The sequence below is a fragment of the Musca autumnalis genome, unplaced genomic scaffold, assembly GCF_047663935.1.
Source record: "Musca autumnalis isolate F117 unplaced genomic scaffold, ASM4766393v1 scaffold_5, whole genome shotgun sequence".
Lineage (NCBI taxonomy): Eukaryota > Metazoa > Arthropoda > Insecta > Diptera > Muscidae > Musca > Musca autumnalis.
Window position 1 is genome coordinate 8078497 of NW_027412088.1, and position 21380 is coordinate 8099876.

The 21380-nt window shown below is 32.9% G+C and overlaps 1 protein-coding gene and 1 long non-coding RNA gene across 3 annotated transcripts; both read right to left on the minus strand.

Moving 5' to 3' along the window:
- Positions 1-398: 398 nt before the first annotated feature.
- LOC141387280 (uncharacterized) lies at positions 399-17547 on the minus strand. Its single transcript, XM_073956754.1, has 3 exons — positions 16889-17547; positions 4633-4774; positions 399-3721 (listed from the first exon to the last, which is right to left on the minus strand). Exons 1-3 carry the CDS (start codon positions 16924-16926, stop codon positions 3074-3076), a joined length of 828 nt encoding a protein of 275 aa, XP_073812855.1. The 5' UTR covers positions 16927-17547; the 3' UTR covers positions 399-3073.
- On the minus strand, positions 5367-16881 carry LOC141387286 (uncharacterized). 2 transcript variants are annotated; one of them, XR_012408524.1, is made up of 3 exons: positions 11741-16881; positions 11347-11679; positions 5367-11287 (listed from the first exon to the last, which is right to left on the minus strand). It is a non-coding gene; the product is annotated as an uncharacterized lncRNA (long non-coding RNA). The 2 variants fall into 2 exon arrangements; XR_012408523.1 differs by having other exon boundaries at positions 11347-16881.
- Positions 17548-21380: the final 3833 nt, after the last annotated feature.

Genomic DNA, 21380 nt, shown 5'->3' on the forward strand with positions numbered 1-21380 from the left:
TTTTTTTTTTTTTTTTTTTTTGTTTCTTGATATTTCTCATCTATGAACATTGTAGTTTCAGAATCTGCAAAAACTTCCCAGGTGTAAGCACCTTCCATTTAAATTTAGTTAATTTAGTTAAGACACACCGTGTATGGGGAAGCTAATACTTCATGAAATATGGGAAATTTCCCAATATTTAGTTACCCACATTAAAAATTTATTTAATATTTGTATTCCTGTGTTAACCGACTAATTACTCATATGCATAAAGGCACGTTATCCCATTAAAAAATGACTTTTTGTTGTTGTCTGATTAACTCCAAGTCATTAGCTTTCTTCACTGGGCATGGCAACAACAATCAGTTAACAACAATTTATGAAATTGTTAAGATAATGAAAAAAAAGAAAAACTCGAGTTTTTTAATTTCACGATATATGTTTATGATTTATTTTTAATATTTGGAAAAAATAATTGTACATAGAGTTTGGTTTGATTCTTTTGTTTCAATTAAATACAAGTTTTGTTTTTTGTTTCTTTGTATTACTATTGTTACAGACATAAATACATACAATTACATAAAAATTATAATAATAATATTATATAATAAATCATTGTTCTTTGTTTGTTGCTTTTATTATACAAATTATATATAAAAATTGTTCACTTTTTTCACAATAACAAAAAAGAGAAAATAATCGAATAACTTAGAGTTTTTTTTTGTATTTTTGTTTTGTTTCTTTTTTTTAATAATAGTTTCGAAAAAAATTTAAGGATTTTTATTTAACAAAAATTCAAATCTGTACCAAAAGTATTATTAAAAAAATATAAAAAACAAAATACAGTATTAAAGCCAATTAATTTTTATAGGTTTGGAATAAAAGAAAACGAAAAAAATTATCACTTACACAACAAATTCCGTTTTTTGAGAAAATAAAGAAATTTGATTTCTTTACTTTTCCATGGTTATCTGTGTGTGTTTGATTGATTTCTTTTATTCCTCTTTTCAAAGACAACGTCAACGACTAAATTTTTGTTATTAAAACCTTTCCTTCATGACTAAAATTGTTACAGACTATGGTTATAGTAAAAATAACCATTTCACTTTCCCATCACTTGTTTTCTTTCATTTCAACAGCAGAGTAAAATCTGAACAAATTTTAGAGAAATTCCCCAAATCAGAAAGTTAAACAACTTGTCTTTTTTCAAGGCGGAGGGTTGGTAATGAGAAGAATTTCTTTAAATTTTGCCCAGACATTTCTTGTTCAAAGATCAACATTAAAACAAAAATACTCTTAAAGTAAACAACAACATTTACATGGTACATATTGAACTCAGAGAATTGTTTTAAAACGATTATGAACGTGAAACGAACTTACATTCGAATGTCTACTTTTACGACAAAATAAATTAAGAGCAGCCAGTTCTGGTTTCGTTTTAAGTTCATAATCGGTAAGCGGTTTTTGGTGCAATTTTAGTGCTTAACTTTTTTTCTTTTTGTTTCTTGCCTTAAATACAACTCTAAGAGGTGTTTACTTTTGTTTTTTTGATTTTTTTTGTTTATGCTTTGACTCTACTAAGCAGCAGCGATTCATGATCACAAAGAAGAAACACACAAAATTAATAATAAAAAAACCCAAACAGCCTTAACTTTTTTATAAAAAAAAAACAAAATTTAAAAAATAAGAAGTGAGGAATGCTATAGAGATTTTTGTTTTTGTAATTAAAGACTAGCTTTAGACGAACGAACGAACGAATGTATTTGTGTTTGTATGTTGTTGATGTATTTCTAGTATTTGAGTGGTCTTGGTCAGTCTCAGTGTTGTGTAGCTTGAAAACCAAAATATCTGTATGTGTTGTGTACGATAAAACTGAATAGTCACAACAATACAAAGGTGATGTTCGAATCTACAATTTCAAATTTATGCAATATTATCATCACATTTGTATTGGTTTTGGATTTCAAACAAGTTAAGCTGCTAAAAGTAGGGTTGTATTTTTTTCAATTTCCTTAAGGGAAATTCGTAGATGGGCAGAGAGAGAGTTTAATGTCTTCAATGTACAGTAGAATGGTGTCTACAAAGACCTCTAAAAGACAAATAATTTTCGATATATCTGAATATACATATATGTATATATAAATATGTCCTTTATTATTTGTTAAATATATATCCGAATGCTGTCATAAATATTTTGTTATAACCAGGAATTGCTTTTTGTAATTGTGCATTGACACGATTGCAGGGGGTCGTCTATTCAGTAACTTTTTAAGATCTTTAGTCATTGTGTGTTTATCAATAAGTTCATTTGTTTCTTTTGTTGATGCTGTTAAAAGTTGACGTTTTTAGCACAGTGTGTTGAGCCATACACATTTCATAATGAAAATAGTTGCGGAATAAAACCAAAAACATAATTCCTCTCAATGACATTATTGAGAGCGGAGTAGTATTTATCCTGTCAAAAGCCTCTTTCATCTTAATCTGAGACTTTTGAACCATCATCCATTCCTGATCATAACGTAGTTCTTTGTAGGCACTTTCTACTGTTCTTGTATATCTTGTCATTTTATTGCAGTTGAGTTGGTTTTTGTTTGTTCTACTTCTAGTTGCTCGCTCCTCACTTACAAATTGTGAAGCTTCTACTGCTGTTTGTTTGGAGTTTTTTTTTTCTTTTGTTTTTCGAAAGAAATATCATCTACAATATAACTTCAACCTATATATTTTAAACTAACTATAACATAATTATGATACTTTCTTAAACTTAAGATATTAATATCCAGTTTAGCGCTCCCTAGCTCGGGAGTGCTCCTATTTTGTGTGTTGTGTGTTTCCGTATTTCTTTTTGTTTTAGCATGCATTTTTTAAAAATGTACCACCTACTAAAAGAAAAAAAAAAACATAATATTCAACTAAACTAGAACCATGAACCCCCTTGTGAGTGTGTTTGTATTTATTGGCGAAGTAATTATCCCAAACCCCGCTTGTTTTTCTTAATCTTTTGTTTCCATTTCTTAGGTTAGCTTAGTTAGTGTGTGTTCCCACAATGATGATTATGATGAGATGACGACGTTTCACAACAGCCCTCAACCAAATCCTACACGCTACCACCAATATCACTTTGGTACCGTGCAGTCAAATAGTTGGCGGCTTCTGTCATTTGTTCCAGGCACTGATACAAGCCATTCAAATGTCTTCGACAGCGTTTGGCCAATTCGGTGGCTTTGTCAACATTGGCTGGTTTCTTTTGTACATGACCATCTTCACTGCTGCTGCTGCTATTGGCATCACTGCCGTTTTTATTGCTCTCCGATTCAACGCCCGAATCATTTTCATTGGAGATATCACTTTCGGAGTCGCTCAATTGGCTAACGGAGGCAATGGAGGCCATTGATGCGGTTGAAGGGCGTCTATTGTGGCCCTTTGCGGAGGTGCTGTTGTTGCTGGCGTTGGCATTGGCGGCATTGCAAATATTTTCAGTCTTCGACGTTTCACTGATGTGCAAACAACTGTTGGTCTGTTCTTCCAAATCATCTTCAGAATCATCTTTGCCCGTCCACAAGAGGTCATTTTTCAAAGCATTCAAAACATTATAGAGATTGGAGAGCTCTGAAGAGTGTAGGAATTCGTGAACATTTTTCGAGTTGACATTTTTGCGTTTGCCATTGGCATTTGGTAGAAGTGTGTGTTGATTGGAGGTCACATCTTTGCCAGGAGTTGGTATAATATCAGTACTATCACCCACCTAATGAATTTGTTGAAAGAAAAGAAGTGCAAAAGAAATAGAAAAGATATTTAGAATTTGTTTTGCGGATGGTGGGTTGTTTTTTGTTGTAGAAATTATGAGTTTGTGAAGAGGATGGTTGGTGGTAATGGAGCTGAAGTGTAAAAGTAATGAAGAATGTACTCTATGAAGAGCATGGTAATCAGTAACTGAATATTTATTCATATAGGTGGGAGAATTGCAGACTAACATCACCCTACGCCGGCTTTGGTTCCTTAATTTAGAACTATTTAACCCCAAAGATATTTTACACAAATTTGACCGAATTTTTTGAAAGAACGTAAAGTTCACAGTACGAAATTTGTAAGACTTTTCCACATTTAGGACAGCCAAATTGGAATGTCCGAATTCTATAATACCTGCAGAGATAATACAAAGCTCTTCCAAGGAGGAAGTAGTTGACATACATGTCAATAACTAATATTTCCACGGAATTTTTCGGCACAGAAAGTAATTTAATGGTAAATATCTTTCAAAAATGGGATGTAGGGAGCGAAATTCTGATGAGATTGCTTAATAAAAGTCTCATTTTGCCATTTTGAGAAAAATGGAAAAGGGAAAAACATTAGTGGACTCATTTAAAAGAATTTAATTTTTCTAAGGTTCAAATATTGATATATGAAGACATCGATTGTTACCTAAAATCCAAGTATTTTGGTAATTTTGAATTTCTCTGGGGCTGAAAAATACACCTGAACTACGTTTCCCTTATCAGTTAAAACTTTTAGATTTGTAATATATGTAGGTTCTGCGCCGCTTTATGGTTTCACTCTTAGGGCGTGATTCTCAATAGCACATAATCTATCGTATGATATAATGAAGTTCTCTTTAGTGGCGTATATGTGTGTGTGGGCGATGTACAATATATTTACCTGTCTATCCATGAGCCTGCATGGAACTAATATTGTTTCATCCATGACATTAACCGTCTTCACAAACTTCTCCATAACATTGACAATACTGTTGTTTGAAAATTGTAATTCATCATGACGGGCTATGCGGCGTAAACAGCTTCTGAAGAATGAAAAAGAAAAATAGCAAATAAGACATATCTACTTTTATGACAACTTAATTGTTACTTATAACATAATGAGAATAAATATTGAATAAAAAAATATGAAAATAATTTATGACGAATTCTTCCATTAATTCATTGAAGACAAGATTCAGACGACGTCTTTATGTCTGCCATGAGTTTTGATGAGAGACAAAAAAAAAGAAACTTCCGTGTTCAGAAAGCTATCATCAACATCTTTAGAATCTAGGAATAAGAATTAAGCGAATCATCATGACACTCAATATCAGATTAAAATATGGAAAACCAGAAGAATATCACAGAATAGCAGCGGTTTAAAATAAGCTAGACAATAAAATTTTAGCACCATGCATCCGAATTCTAAGTAGTTAACCAGTTTTGTTGTTTTATTCTATTATATGGTATAAGAACCAAACCGTTTTAAATTCCACCAAAATGCCAAACAGTTAACATTCAAAAATATATTTTGTATTTTTTGTTATCTTGGAAGGAAGGGTAAGGGGTATGTATGGATTGCCATAACGTGTTCATGATTCTTTATTACCATTTTTTTTGGTTTTGAATTTAAAATTTGTTTTTTATTCGAAAATTTCAATGGTCAGTTTTCTTCATTTGTCAAAGTATAAAAAACCTTGTTATAAATGAGTAAACATGATTAACATAAGTCTGTGTGTGTGCCTTAAAAGTTAGTTAACAAAAAACAGAGTTAATTAAAAATGCCATGGGTGTTGTTTGATTATTTCGAGTAACCAAATATTAGCTTCATCGATATTCAAGAGCACAGAAAAAATGTTTGCTGTTTTAACAAAAGGGGGCTTGGTTTAACTTGGGAAGACATTAAACAGAAAAGAGGTGAGAGAGTAAACTATTGGGTATGTATAGCTGGCTGTGAACTCACATTGAAAACGAAAACACGCAGTATGTGTGACAATGATAACTCTGTTGAGTGATTGGATACCACACTTAAGGGCCAAGTTCAAAACCACCTACTTGATTTCCTTACTATTCCCCAGCCTAAATAAAAAAGACAAGGCAGCACTTGTCTTGGGTGATTTTTTAGCAATACCATAAAAATGTTTGGCTTAAAGGCAGACAGTGCCGGTCTTTGTCCGTCATTTACTGTTCATTTTGTGGGTTGTAGTAACACCAATAACACTACCACCACAACAACAAATAACCTTGCAAAGCGGAAGGAACATTGTATGACGACGCTTGCTTACTTAGCTGATGTAATTTATTTGGCAATTGTAAGACAAGAAAGAAATAAAAAAAAAACTTAAAGAACCTAAAAAAAGTCAATACAAAAATGTTCGTTTGTTTGTAATAGGATAGAAGCTCTTGTGCCAGACACTGAAAATAAAACACGAAAATATTTTAGCTTTTAGGAGAGAGCGGAGGTGAAGGAGCTCCCTTTCTCCCTTCTTACCCATAAACTGAAAACATTTTCATGAAAATTTTCATAGTCTGGCACAAGACATAGGAAAGTGTTACAAAGACTTATGACATAAGTAAAACAACAACAAACAATGTTGTATGACTGAAATTGAAATTTCTGGAATAAATCGAAGTTTATGTGCTAAACATCATACTCAGTCCATATTGTAATAGTAGTATGACTGCTACAACAACAAAAGTTACTTCTTGTGAAAGACTCCACTTATTGGGGGTTATCATGAATGAAATTTCCCCGTGAGTTTTGTTTTTCCGCCGTTGCAACTTAAGGGAAAAATTGAAAAAATTCACGCGTAATTGCCGTTCATGATAACCCCCATTGTGTTTTAAGCTAAAAATGTAATAGGTGAATTTATCCTTATCCCTTCTTTGATACTCATAGGGAATAGCCCCACTCTTGATTTCATTATGCCTTTCGCCATTTTGTAAAAATGTTCGCCAAATGTTATTATCTTTCTGACATTTGTATAATTGAAACATGCTACAGGTTATTGAGAAAATGTGTTCATTAACAATTAGAAAGTACCAAGGTACACATACTATCCGATATTGCTGCAGTTTTCTTCAATGTCAATAGAAAAGCCATTTGGTTAAATTTCAATACATTTTGTTAACAAAAAATATTTCATCTCGAAGAAATTCCATTAAAATGATTTCCCCTCGAGTTTCCTCATGCCATGCAAACGTATTTCCCACCCACAACAAATTTCCTCATCTAAATAAACAAAACTATCTGCATTGATAACTAATTAATTTATGCCATATGGAGGAAGATATAATAATTTGCCTTGTGTATTTGTAGTCGACAAACACTTGTGGGATTTCCTTCTTTATATGTGAAATATGCAATTCATTAGATTTGGCCTTATCGTCGCCACATAACAGTTATAAACTCTTTAAGCCCGCTTATCTTTATGAATATACAAAAATATTTTGAAATCAAAATCATGATCAATAAAGAATAGAACAGTTTTTTTTTTGTTTTTGTTATTTAAATTTAGAATTTTGACTGTTATTTTGGTTTCAAGTCTCATGCCTGCCACCACCACCACTTGTAGCTTTTGGCCAAAAGCCAACAATAAGGCCAATAAAATACTATAAGAATGATTATCACCTGATTGGCATTGTGGTTGGGTTGTGTTGGTGGTATGGTGCTGTGATTTTTAAAATTAAATTAAAATTAACTGGAGTAGTTGCAACAACCAACAAAAGTCGCCATTATAAAGGTTCTAAGAGAAAATTCCCCACTATTAAGGGAATTTTTCATTCTATACAAAGATAAGATAGCCTGGGAAATATTTTATTGTCTTGGAAGATTGGCCTATCTACTTAGTAGGTGATGCCTTGACACTTTTATTTTATTTGGCTATAATGGGGACAGACAAAGTTAGTTGGTCGGGCATGCGGCGCATTACAAGACAAGAAGGGGTGATTACAAGGCAGCATATCGCAGCACTTGTTCTTTTAATCATTCGGCGTGTGTCAGGCGTCTAGGCAGTCAGCAAGTCAGTCAGTCGATTAGTGAGAAGTTGACATTCATGAATACAGCCAGTCAGTCAGCAGACTAGAAGCAGCAGCAGCTACATACTTCAAGTGGACTTGCTGTACACACTCACGTTCACATATATGGCACGCATTAACAACGTGATCGCTCTTTTGTAAAGCATGTATAAATATAATTTACACTTGGACGTCTAGCCCAATGATTTCGACGATAATGACGTTGTAAACTATCCAATAAAAATTACGTTGTAGACATTTTCAAAAAAAAAAAAAAAAAAACGAAAAAGATTTCCCTTTTTGAAGTACTTGTAGGTAATGCATTATTTATGAAAAGAAATAAAATACCCCATGGAGAGGAGTGGGAGGTGGTTGGTGGTGGTACAGCGAAAATACAGCAGAACAGTATTGACATTTACTAAGTGATATTTCTATTGATATTTTATGACATTTTATTAGCCAAGTCAGACCAAACAAAAAGTAGATTTAGGGAAGGAACAGATAACAAAAAAGAGGTTTTTGTATATATATACATATACATTGTAGACATTAGATGGTATGAATAGTATGATTTTATATTACAGTCGAACTTCTCTATAATGAACATCTCTATAATGAATCATTCTCTATAACGGATTGTCTTATAAAGTTTATCTATTACGTACTAATGTTTTGTTCCCAACAGCTACGTTATGGAGAAGTTTGACTGTGTAATTAATAATTGCACTTCTAAAACTTAGTCGACATTTCCAAGTAAATTGTTTAAAAAAATTTAAATTAAACAAATTATTATCCTCACAAATATATTCCATAGTTTGGTATGGAAAAAAACCATTCAATAGTTTTCCATACTAAATTATGGAAAATATTTGTGAGGGTATTTAATTTGTACTAGAATTTTTTGGAAAAAGATTTGTTTCTTATATTTAAAAATCCATGAGGAACATTATTCTCAAAACCACTCGGCAATTCATCATTCTTATAGAAACATTTTTGTAAGATATTATAACAATCTTAAAGACAAATTTAAAAAGAAATAAAAAATTTACATACTCAAATTGGCCAAAAAAGCAAAAAAAAAATATCAAAATGCTTTTTTTTTTTTTTTTTTTTTTTTTGTCAAGTAACTATAAATTTGGAAAACTGTCTTCAAAACAATACTAACAGTGATAACATCAATTAATACCAACATTGATTAGAGCGCTACATATTTCATTCAACCGTTGTGACGCACGTTTCTACGTCAATGAACAGATTATCGCAATTGCCAGGGCTGCATATCTATTTGAATTAAGATAAATACTCAACATCATAATTTTGAACTGATACCCATTACACTGGGCTACAAATTTTAGGAAAATATGAATCAGTTCCAGACCAGAAATTTCCCGTAATTGCCAAAACATTTTTCATATCGAATAAATACCCATACCTTCCTTTATGATCTCAAATTAACGCCTATGGCAATCGTTTTCTCTGCTATTTTTAACAAAAAGAACTGTTTTTTCTATTTGGCGACTTCCTTCTATGTACGAATGCTATATTTGAATTAAATGTAAACCGACACAGGAACGTGATGAATAATAATCAAGACGACAATGGATGGATGAGTGGATTAAACATGATTTCCGTATAATAATTACTTTTCTCCAAATTGTTTTCAATTTCAAAAATGATGTACAACTACGAAACTCTGAGCAATAGCTACAAAACAAATGTTTCCTATTATACCTAATAAGGATTGAGGTTAGATTCTCGAAAAGGATTTGCTTTGATTTTCATTATCAATAAACTTTGTAATAAATTAGAATAATAAATTGGAATATTTTTTAGAATAAATTAGAAACGGCTTTCAATTTCATTTTTGAATGCAGCCCGCTATTGAATTACATTTCCCACATTAATTCATTTTGCATTGCATAAAGGAAATCCAGAATTTTCTTCAGACAAATAATATCCAATTTGCATACGCAGAGATTGAGGAATGAAGAAAGTGACAGTAAATTGCACTACTATTTTTAGTTCAAACAACAACAAATGTACAATTTATTTAATTGCGTTTTAACAAAAGCCACCAGCCAACCCACTACAACAATGAATGAATGGTATGCACTTACGATAAATTGTTTATGCAAACTTTCATCATCATTTGAAAACATCTCGAATAAAACTTAATCTAAGTCACTTTAAATCAATTAGTATTTCAGTCTAAAAAAAGTCTGTCTAAAATTCCAAACGGATCTAGAAAGTGAGTGCATTCCTAAATAAAAAAAGAAACACAAAAGCAAATTAGTTGATTGCCAGTCATCTTATCCCACTATACAATAGCTTAGTCCTGAGCTATTTAGTTGCTTGTAGATTCATTCATTCATTATGATCACCATTGTGTTCCCATCGTTTGACGGTATCATGGCACAGATGTGATTACATGAAAAACACGCCACATTTTTTTATTTTTGGCATCATTAATGTGGGGCCACACAATATTAACGACGTAAAACAAAATTGCAGAGAAGGCAGACCAATAAGACATCATATAATGCCAATGATGACGGTGATTGCCTCATATTGTAATTTTGTTTTACTCTTTAAATAAAACACAAAACGAAGTTTAAAACTAAGATTAGAAAGAAAATGGGAGCAGAAAACAAATGCTATGCTTTGACCACAACTTTAAACCAAATCATTGAAATATAACTGCGGCCTGGCATACATTATACAATATCTAAAGTAAAACAGGGTTATGATGAACTGAAAGTGATCGGATACCAATTGTACCAAATGTGATTAAAATGAGTCTAGTTAAAATGGGGAAAAAGCGATATTTTCTATAAAATAAAAAACTTCTTCGGTCTTAATAAATTGCACTTGTGTGATAAATAATATTCTACTATATGGCTAAGGTCGTAAATGCCAGTCCTCGGTTTGTAAAATAACCCTTAATTTCTCAGCAACCTCTTTCACTGACAAAGAAAGAATTGGCACAAGTAAATTGACATAATACGATCAATACTAGTATACACTCTTTGTCTTAACACTAAAACGGTAGTACCTAAAACAAGCAAAAACTTAATAAGATAGCGAAACCATATGGGAACTACTTAAGGATTTTGTGAAAAATATGGAATTCCTAAAAATATGGAATTTCCTTCCAATTCGCTCTAACTTAAGGTTAAAAGTTCCATTAAAAGTACAGGACCCTTTGAACAAAAACTGGAATGTCAAAAGATTGGAATTGTGTGGGATAATCACAAATGTTTGTATAAATATGGTGCAAAGTTTGTAATCGTTTCTATCCGTAAGCTAACTGCTGCGCGATTGGTTCAAAATAATCTGTAATAAGAAATATGTAATGAATTGAAATACATATAAATGATGTTGAAGGAAACTTGCCTTACTGAATCCTTGGTTTCAAAGAATAGTACCTTTGTTAAGGGGAGTACGCATTATCACTCAAAACTGACAGTCAACGTACTTTTAGGATAATTTTCTGACAAATAAAAACTTTTGTTTAGCTAAAAATGTTTGAAATACAATACCTATATAAAGTATTATTTAGAGATTAGGAAAGTAATTAATTGATATTAACGAAACAGACCTCAATGACTTTCAGTTTTGTGTGAGTCTATGTGTACTATGGCTTTTCTTGATCTCTAATTAGAGTTGTGTAGTTCCAGACTCTTGCATTCATATAGTTCCTTTCATTCTCGATCCTTTAATTCCACATTCACTTCGATCTTTCTCGTTATTTTCGTTCATTATTCAGACGCTACTACATTGTTAAATAATGATCGATCCGCTCCGGGAACTAGATTGCCCCACTCTAACGCTAATGGCATAAAAACATTGCTGCTAACTGTTATATTTTCCATGTTTTTCCATTCATTGTAATCTTAAATCCATCCAAAGCGTCAATTGTAACACTGTTTGACTGTAAATTGACCATTTTAAAGAAAACAAAAAAACTAACCGGTAATCTCTTTTTCTCTTACGAAATGTCAAAATATGCCAGAGAGTTGCCACATTCAGTGATAAATTTTAACCATATCTGCTGAGGGGAGTGTGGTTGTTAGCAGCTGTTTTAAATGGCACATGCGCCGTTTGAACAGGAATACAACATGAAAATCGGCTGATTTTAAGGTGGATTTTTGTGGCACGAGGCATGTAGTCCCACCAGACAACAAAAACAAATGTGTACAGCACCACACAAACAAATATGAAATGACATATTTGGCAAAAACAAAATGCAATAGGGTGACTGGTTGTGTTTTGTTTTTGCTTTGGGGTGGTGGTTGACCTGATTTTGTACTTCAACATCATGCCATTCATGCCACCACCACCATCATTACAACAATTATATGGTCAGACTATGCAGAGTTTTTGTGACGTTGTTTGACTGGCAGTAGTACAGTAGACTAAGCACCAACACCAACAAAAAACTTCATCATCACCATCTATGTATCTCATCCTAAAACAAAACGTAAACGTATCGTATGATTTTGTGTTGCGTTGTTTGAATTGATTGTGAAACATAAACAATAACAAACATCTTCTCTCACCATCCATCTTGTTCAAGAGAGCAGAAGATGAGATGAAGGTTTTTGTTTTTTAAATTTTTTATATTGATGCCCAGCAAACATATCAAGTGATGTTGAGTTGTTGGGTGAATGAGAGAGTGGAGCTGCGGGAATGTATAGATATGTTCTCATGTTTTTATTTTTGTCCAGCAAACAAATCTTGGGCTAAATCAAATTAAAAAATAATAATAATACAGATATGAATTATCAGCACCACCATGGGGGGTCTGTTGCTATTATTTTTAATATTTCATAATTATTTTCGCATTCTATTTATTGCGGTGATTGTCGTAATTGTGTAAATATTTGTGCAATATTAAACAAATATTTATTTATTATGATGTGTATTTTTCCTATTAAAACCGAAGGATGTCCACACATCGGATCATCAGTTATTATCTTTTAAATCTGTATTTTTTTAATTGTTTATTATGCATTGCTGGACGACATTCGTCATAACAAAAATGGTGACTAATACAAAAATATTGACACAGAAATGTAAACTAGTGTGTTTTCCCCAATAACAACAACATACACCTTCCGAATGTCTGACTATTCGTGGGTCTCTGTGTCTTTGAGTTTTTTTTTTTAGCATTTCGATGATAATGACATTGATGTGATTGTGAATTTCTTATCGATTTTTATGAGTAATAAGTGGTTAACTAATTACCGAGAATTTGTTCACCACTTCTAATCAGTTAATGGGGAGTTTACTTGTGTCGTTTGTTTACAGAATCAAGGGACAAATCTATGTAAAGAGTGACACATCAATAATAGATATCTATTTGTGATTGATAATATTTTGCAAGTGGCACTTACCCTGCGTTTACACATGACAGGACAGTTGAGTATTGATTGAGTATTGATTGTCAAAAACCCAAAACTTGCCTTTGTTACGTAGGCGTCCAGACAACAGCAAAAACAATTGTAAAATTATGAATAAAAATCGTCGATTTATTTTTGTTTTCCGTTCACATATTTTCTTTTTGTTCGTGTTCTTTTGTTTCAATTATTATCTGACTTATTTTTACGAAAATGTCAAAAATTGGTCAACCCGGCTGTCTGTAAAAAAAAATGATGGATAGCTGGAAGGCAGCCGTCAAATGTATGTGTGTTATTAAATCAGAGTTGCATTTGAAGACAGCCTGTCTTGTGTAAACGCCTAGTTATGAGTGAAATTACTAAAGAGAATAAAAAGTGCAGGTTTGAATAGAAGAAAATCAAATGCATGACCACAAAACCATAGTAGTTTTAACCCAACAATGTTCTGAATAATTCAGTACAGAGCCTCACCAATGCATCTTTTAAACTGCCCAGTCAAATCTAATCCATTATGTCCTCTAAAATTTGTGATGAAAGTCTATTGAAGTATCCACATTGCTGGACTTGGATATGGCACCAGAACCATATTACACCGTAAACGAACCCAAGATTATATAAAAATCTGCTACAACAAACATAAACATACGCAAAATATTGTCCCTATCTATTTTAGGATTTTCTGAGAATCCAATAATTCACATCCAGTTGTTACTGGGCACTGTTCGATGACTTGAAAGTCCAAGAAAAGCAAATTGAGAGACTTTTTTAACGGATTTGTTACTGATAATGATAACATAAAAGTTGCTGTTTGAGAAAAAAAAATTACCACCCCTTTTTTTTCGGCTGTTGACTGTAAAAAAGATAAATATGGAATTATTCCCCAAATAGTTTGAAAATGTATTTGGTATCAGGTGAGGTTACTCTTTGAGATGAAATTAAATATTAAAATGAACTTTACTATGTCAAGGATGTTGTCAAATTCATATCAGACTTCTCCTTGCTAGAATTTTTGACACTAGAAATTGACATGTTCTTCAGAGCAAAAAGTTTCACAAAGTCCCGGTCCACACTAGCGTGAATTTTATTTAAAAATTTCATGAAATTAGGTGTTCTTATATCGAATTCTCCACTAAAGCAATTTTATGATTTTACTCTACTATGGACGTCGATCTAGAGACGCATAATTTCATATCAAAATTTCAGTGAGATTACTGTAGTGTGGCCCGGGACAAAGTGCTGATGATGCAACTTATTTCTTTCTATTGTGCTTTAGTATTTCGTAACCAACGTCATTTGACAATGTCATGATAAATGCGGAAGAAGTGTGAAGAGCTCGCCCGGCCAAGGCCTTGTATTCACTCGACCACTCTGATCAAAAGCTATTTGTTATTTTTATCAGGGGATAGTCTGGGATAGGCAAAGGGTATTTCAATTTCTTTAGCTCGTGTTTCTGCTTGGTCTACAATTTCGTTAATACGGATGTTGGTATGACCAGGTATATAGTGTATTTGGATGCCACCACATATGGTTAAAAGTGTTTACCTTCTATTACAATATACCGATCTACTGCTCTAGATAGCTTGAGGATTGACAACTTCGATCTTGTTATTCAGACCGTATTCAAGCTTTTTCATTATTCCTATAAGCTCACCCAACAAAGACCAACAGTTAAGCAATTACAATTCTTGGGCCCTCCAAAACATCGAGATATTTTAAAATTATTGTTGTTCAAATTTTCTATTCTTGCTGATTCTTATTCAGATGTTATTTCAATGTGCGTACCGTAAAATTTTGTTATTTTCAAAAGCTTTATAGGACCATTAATCAGTCAAGAGTTCGACACATAACCAATTGTAAATATGTAAGTTCCCATTTCTTTACAAGTGGAACACACTTCTACCGGTTGTTAGTATCCTATTGACATGAAATAGAATCCGTACCAATTCAGACAAAATTCCTTTGAATAATAAAAATAGCTGTACAAAGATAAGGCAATATCAAAATTATCTTTGACACTTGAAATGTATTGGAATTTTACAGGCAATTAGATTTTTATAATGCGAATTTTGGAATCAATTTAAATTCCATTCACATTATTAAAACAAATTAAATTAAAAATATAAATAAAATGTCATGCCTTAAACGACCATAAATCAAGAGATCATTATCCCAACAAATATTCCCAGCTTTCTTTACCTAAAACAGACAAAAAACACAACAATTCTAAACAGATACATAAATGTTCGAGTGGATAGCTGGCTGGCTTTGCATCGAAATTTCAAATTTCTTTTCCCTTGGCCTCTACTGTACCATTAACCACCAACCAACAAACCAACCGGCTATGGTGGTATTGTGTAGTCGTCATCATCATCACCGAGTCGGCGGTTTAGCAAACATTTCAATACAAGCAAATGCGGGTGGCGTGAGTTTAATGATGATTTTGCAAATGAAAATAGCCAAGAATGAGCAAAAAAATGTATTTGAAAAAAATGAAAGCATTTAGTATTGAAAAAAAAAAAAAAAACTGAGAACGGTCACCTCATACCGTTCTAGCTAATCAATTACGATGAGTTTTTTCCATGTCTAGAAAAAATTTGTAGCCCTCACAGTAATGGTGCATAATTCACTTTTATTTGAGCAGGGAAAACAGCAATAATGGAAGCTATCTCTAGCTAGTGACGTCGTTGAAACAATGAATCAACCCAGTACCTAGACTTTACATGAATATCTCCTCCATTACCAGGGAAAAAGGCGTGCATATAGCTATCTAACAATAGACATGATCAAGAGTAAGAATTGAATGCTTCTCTGTGTGACAAACATTGTTGTGTGAAGATGATTGTGTCATAGCTAAATAACGTCTACTCTGCAGCACTCCATTCATTCAAAGCCAGTTAACTTGCTTGCTGTGCTGGGTAGTAGGTTTATTTTGCCGACAACGTCAGCTGCTCGGTGTATTTGCCAGATACATGTATGGGTAAATGTGTGTCCAATCCACTTTACACCCCGCTCCGTATCATACGATATTTTTTCTTTAGTGGTGAATACAATATATTTTTTTTGTATTGATGTGGCCAAGGGGAGGAGGTTCGGGGGGGCACAAGATAGGTGATACTTCATTAACAGCAAAAAATGAAAAATTTAGACTTTGAAGATATGTTGAAGCTATTTTGTTAAACTTTAAATTATGATAATTGCTGGACAACTTATAAAATGCTATTGGGGGCTATTTGGGGGAAAATATTATGGATGGAATGTGTCTGTGTGTGTGTCTATGACCGAACTTAGTCAAATAGACAGGTGTAGTAGTAGTTTGGTTGATTAGCAGTCTCATGCAAGAGGTGGGGGGAGGGGAATGGGGAGTAATGTTAGGTTATTATGTTTAGCTTCAAAGAGAGCTTGAATGTGTGGCAGTAAGTTAAGCATTGATTTTACTAAATTGTTTAATAAAAAATTACAAAAAACCGCACACACACACACATCCATATCCACAAATTACCAAACCAACACCCCTGCCTGCCTCTTCTTGTATAAGTGTAAGACACATCATTTTAAGGCCACATGAAAGAGAAAATTGAAAATAGTTTAAATTTCGATATTGGACCATTTGTTATTTTGGAATATTCAATTTCCAATTTGACACAATCTCGGATTTTTTTTTCTTCGAACGTCACACACACCACTTGTCTTCATTGAATACCCCGCCCTTATGCTGCTGCCAGTCGGCTGTTGAAAACTTACCGTGTATCCAATTTGGTTATATCTGTGTATCCGTTCATTTTGCTGGTATTTTTGTGAGCTTCTTTGCTTTTTGGTTATAAAAATGATGAATTTTTTGGTAGGCACCTGTTTTGAGGTCAGTCGTCTAATCTCCTTTTTTAAGCGTTTCTAAGTTTCAAATTCTTGGTAATGTATTATTTTCACTTTCACTTTTTTGAGATTTTTAGTTTGATGTTTTTGCAACTTTAATAGATTTTATTTGAAAATCTTTTTCTCTTTTTTTTGGGAAATTACGAAATAGTATTTTTCAGTTGCTTGCTTTGTTTCTTTCTTTTTTGTTTAGATTGCAGTTGTTTGTTGTATTTTAATAATATCCAATAACTTGTAATTTTTCTTTTTCAACGCCCCTCTTCCAAGTGTGCATTACGTGTGTTGAGTTGTTTTTATTATAACCGAATTCAGAATATTTTCTGTTGCCGATGATTTATTATTTGCAAGTTGAAGTTGCTGTTTTTGTGTTCGATATTTGTTTTTACGAAATTTTGTGCTGTTCTTGCCACTTCCACGGTTCACGATTTACTAGTAAATAATTCGCGTCAATTTTGTATTAAATATTTCTACGGAAAAAAATATTTTGACAGTTCAACTCTTGTTTTTCTGTTTGTTTGACATTTCATAACAGAGAGAGAGCAAGATGCGGTGAGCAGAATGAGAGTTACAATAGGAATATGTAAGTCGATATTCGATTAGTCGACTTTTGGGTTTGAAAATCTATGTCGAATTTTGGTTATAGAGAAAATTGAAAAGTCGACTTTACATGATGGACTTTCGATTTTACTACCCATGATTTCTCGTTTATTGAACAAGTTTGTTATCGAACAGCATTTTGTAAAAGTTTGTACAAACTTTTGGGTTATCGAACAGACATATTATTCAAAGTTGTTTTCCCATACAAATTTGTTTATGTCATGTTCACACGAGCGTTTTAATTACGTCGTTTGTCAGGTGAACATCTTTTTTCTAAAAATTTTTGTGTTTTCAACAAATTTTTCAATTTTGAATTTAGACATGTCATAATTTATTTTTCCGATAAATTCTCTCATTTGTTAGGGAGAGAATTTCTACTTGAACAACGTAGAAAAATCGTCGTTTGCTCACAGAATTTTGTATGGGGAAATAAGTAATTTATTCGTAGTTATGGGTCCGTTGATGTACACGCCTGCACGTTGTCGTAACAACAGAGAATAACAAATCCAATTGAGCGCCATGTCAGCCGTTGTTTAACAAAGGGACATTACTCTCCCAACAATTCTCTCTCATTTATTTTGGACACCAATGCATGGGTCGAACAACGAATAGAGAACGAACGACGCACCGTGGAAACGGCACATTACTATTAAAATGTACTGGAACCAAGCTCTAATGATTAAAATTAGCTCTGTTCCTTTACGTGCCTGATGTTACCATTTCTTACCATTTTTAACCTGCAAAGTGTTCCTTTACTTTAAAAAGCATACAATTTATATGAGACCAGTTCACCACTTTTACCATTTTTTGCCACTGTTACCATTTTTAAAAGTAAAGGAACAGACCAATTGTAAGCAAAATCTGAAAAAAGTTACCGTTTCGTTTAAAATATCGTAGAATACAAATGAAAAGAAAACCATGGGTTTAGTGTTTGAATAATACTGTTGCCAATTATTGGTTTGTTCTGGAACAGCACGAATCTACTAATTTTTACTATTTTTTCAATAACACTGTGCAACATTTTAAAGGTGATCTTGTGCAAACAATTCGAACTGAGGATTTTTTTGTAAGTGCAGACCCAAACGACAAGAAACCCTAGTTTGGTTTTGTTGTGTCAGATCCAGCTCGGATTTTATAGCCCCATCCAAACATGGTAAAGTTTGAGTTTTTAAAGAAATTCGGAGCTATATCTCTGAAACCAATGCGAATCTTCTTCTGAACTCCGAAGCAAATTTGTAGATAAGGACAAGAATAAAATATTAGGAGAAATAATGAACTCGAAAAACTACATTTATTGCCTCAAATTTCAAAATATATACAAAAATTTCACCATTTTTACACATTTCACACCGTATATCCAAAACCGTTATTTTTTTCTGAATATTTTCTTTTGAAAAAAATATTCCCTGGAATGTAATACACAACTCTTCAGAACATTGTTGTAAAATGCCTCTGTGCCTTTGTTTTCAGTACATTTTTCACTGACGGTTTAATGAAAATGTCAATAATGCAGTGAAATCCGAAATGCGAGAATAAACTGTTGGTGTGAACTGTGTTTGAAATACGTGTTGTAAAAGATATGATGTAAAATACCAACATGAAGTAAGCATTTTAGAGTTTCACAATGTTCTAAAGAATTGTGGAGAACTTTATTTGGAAGATTTTTGCAAAAGGTTACTTGGTTCAGCTCCCAATAGTTTAGTCGATATTGACCAGAATTTCAGCAATCATGTAAAATTTTCTATATTTTATAGGTTTCGATGCCCTAGATGGAGTTTTTCTTATGTGGTTTTTTCAAAAGATAAGTTCTACTAGTTTGGGGCTACAATATTGCTAAAGACAGCAAGGCGTAATTCCTATTCGTTTCTGAGGTAAAGGCCTGATAAATGCAAAAAAGTGTAGATTTAGCCCGGTTTAGATGAGGCCATAAAATCCGAACTGGATCAGACAGGACAAAGCCCAACTTGGGTTTTTGTAGTCTCGATGCGCACTTTCAAAAAATGCAGACTAAAAGTTGTTTGCATTTTCAGTGTTGCATAGTGTAACAAATGCTCCGTTCCAGAACCTGCAATCTACTACTTTTTAGTACGATAACATTTTTTTCCTTTATTTTATCGAAAAAAAAGTAAAAATTAGTAGATTCTTGAACAGACCAATAAAGAAAGGAAACATTTTGATCGTAGTAAAAAATGTTAGGTCATGTTTAATTATAGGCTTTTGCAGGGTTGACCTTCTTAATGAGGATTTATTTGACGTATACGCAAAGGAATTGACATTTGAAACGTACTATCTGGAACACAGCATACTATAGGTCTGTACGATAACCCAAAAATGTGTACAATTCGTACAAATTTTTACTGAATGTTCTTCGATAACAAAATTGTCCAGCAAAAGAGAGCGAGTTTGGAGAGATTTTTTGAGAGTTCCATGGCCCAATTACAGGTCCTCCACCAAGCGAATTCGAAGAAAAACAAAGATTTGAAATGTCAAAATTCTTAAACAGAGGCGAAAAATTGTTTTTGAGGCAAATGTCTTTACTGTTAATTCAGGTTCCGAGAAAAAGTTGTTAACGTAGTTATTATACCCTCCACCATAGGATGGGGGTATATTAAGTTTGTCACTACGTTTGTAACTACTCGAAATAATCATGGTTTAATAAGAAAGGTTAGCCAAAGCTTTATGCCAATTTAAATTTTTTCATTCGAGTATGCCTAAAACTTCAAAACAATATAAACAAACTTTGTATGTGTGTGTGGTGTTTGAATAATATGCCAAACAATTTTAAAAACAATCGAATTCAATGATTTTTAAAATTGTTTTTAGACCATTTGTATGGAAGAAATTGGTAAGATTTGCATTGAAACAATCAGTTTATCATATTCACAACTCGATTATGCGGAGAAAACTTAACTCTTCATTCATTTTTCGCGTTTTTTATAAAATGCTCAAAAATGCATTGTAAACAAACCCACTTGTTGCATTTATTTTGAAGTTTTAGGAATTCAAGAAAAACAAGGGTTCTATAGATTTTTTCATTTAAATCTACCTCTTTACTTATACCATGGAAATAATCATTGTAGACCCCACAAAGTATATATATTCTTGATCAGCGTGCAATTCTACATCGATATAGCCATGTCCGTCCGTCTGTGGAAATCACTCTAGCGTCCGAACGGATTGACGTAGGTTGATGAAATTTTGGGAAAATATGTTATATATACCACAGTTTATACAGTTGGCCATTCAGCCCAAACTAGTTAGCCCTGACTATTTAGTTTGCTGTCAAATACATAAAATACAAAGGAAATCAAATCACAATAATGAACAATCTATTATGTTTGTTGTCAAATGTTGTTAACAGAACTCTGAATGGCCAACTGTATAAACTGTGATATATACGTAGGACTTTTGGTATTGAAAGTGGGCTATGTAGGTCCACGCTTTCGTATAGCCCCCATACAAAATGACGCGTGATGCGTCGTCGTTTTAAGGAATTTTTGAGATATTTGGCCCATTTTACCACCGAATTGGTTGTAATTTGGTACTTTGTGTCTCCAGAGGCCAAAAAATATTCCTACCAAAGTTGGGTTATATAGGTCCACGTTTTGGTATAGCCCCCATATAAGGCCCCATATAAAGTACGCGTCATTTTAATATATTTTGAATGTATTAGACCCATTTGACCACAGAATTGGTTGTAATTTGGTACTTTGTGTCTCCAGAGGCCAAAAAATATTCCTACCAAAGTTGGGTTATATAGGTCCAC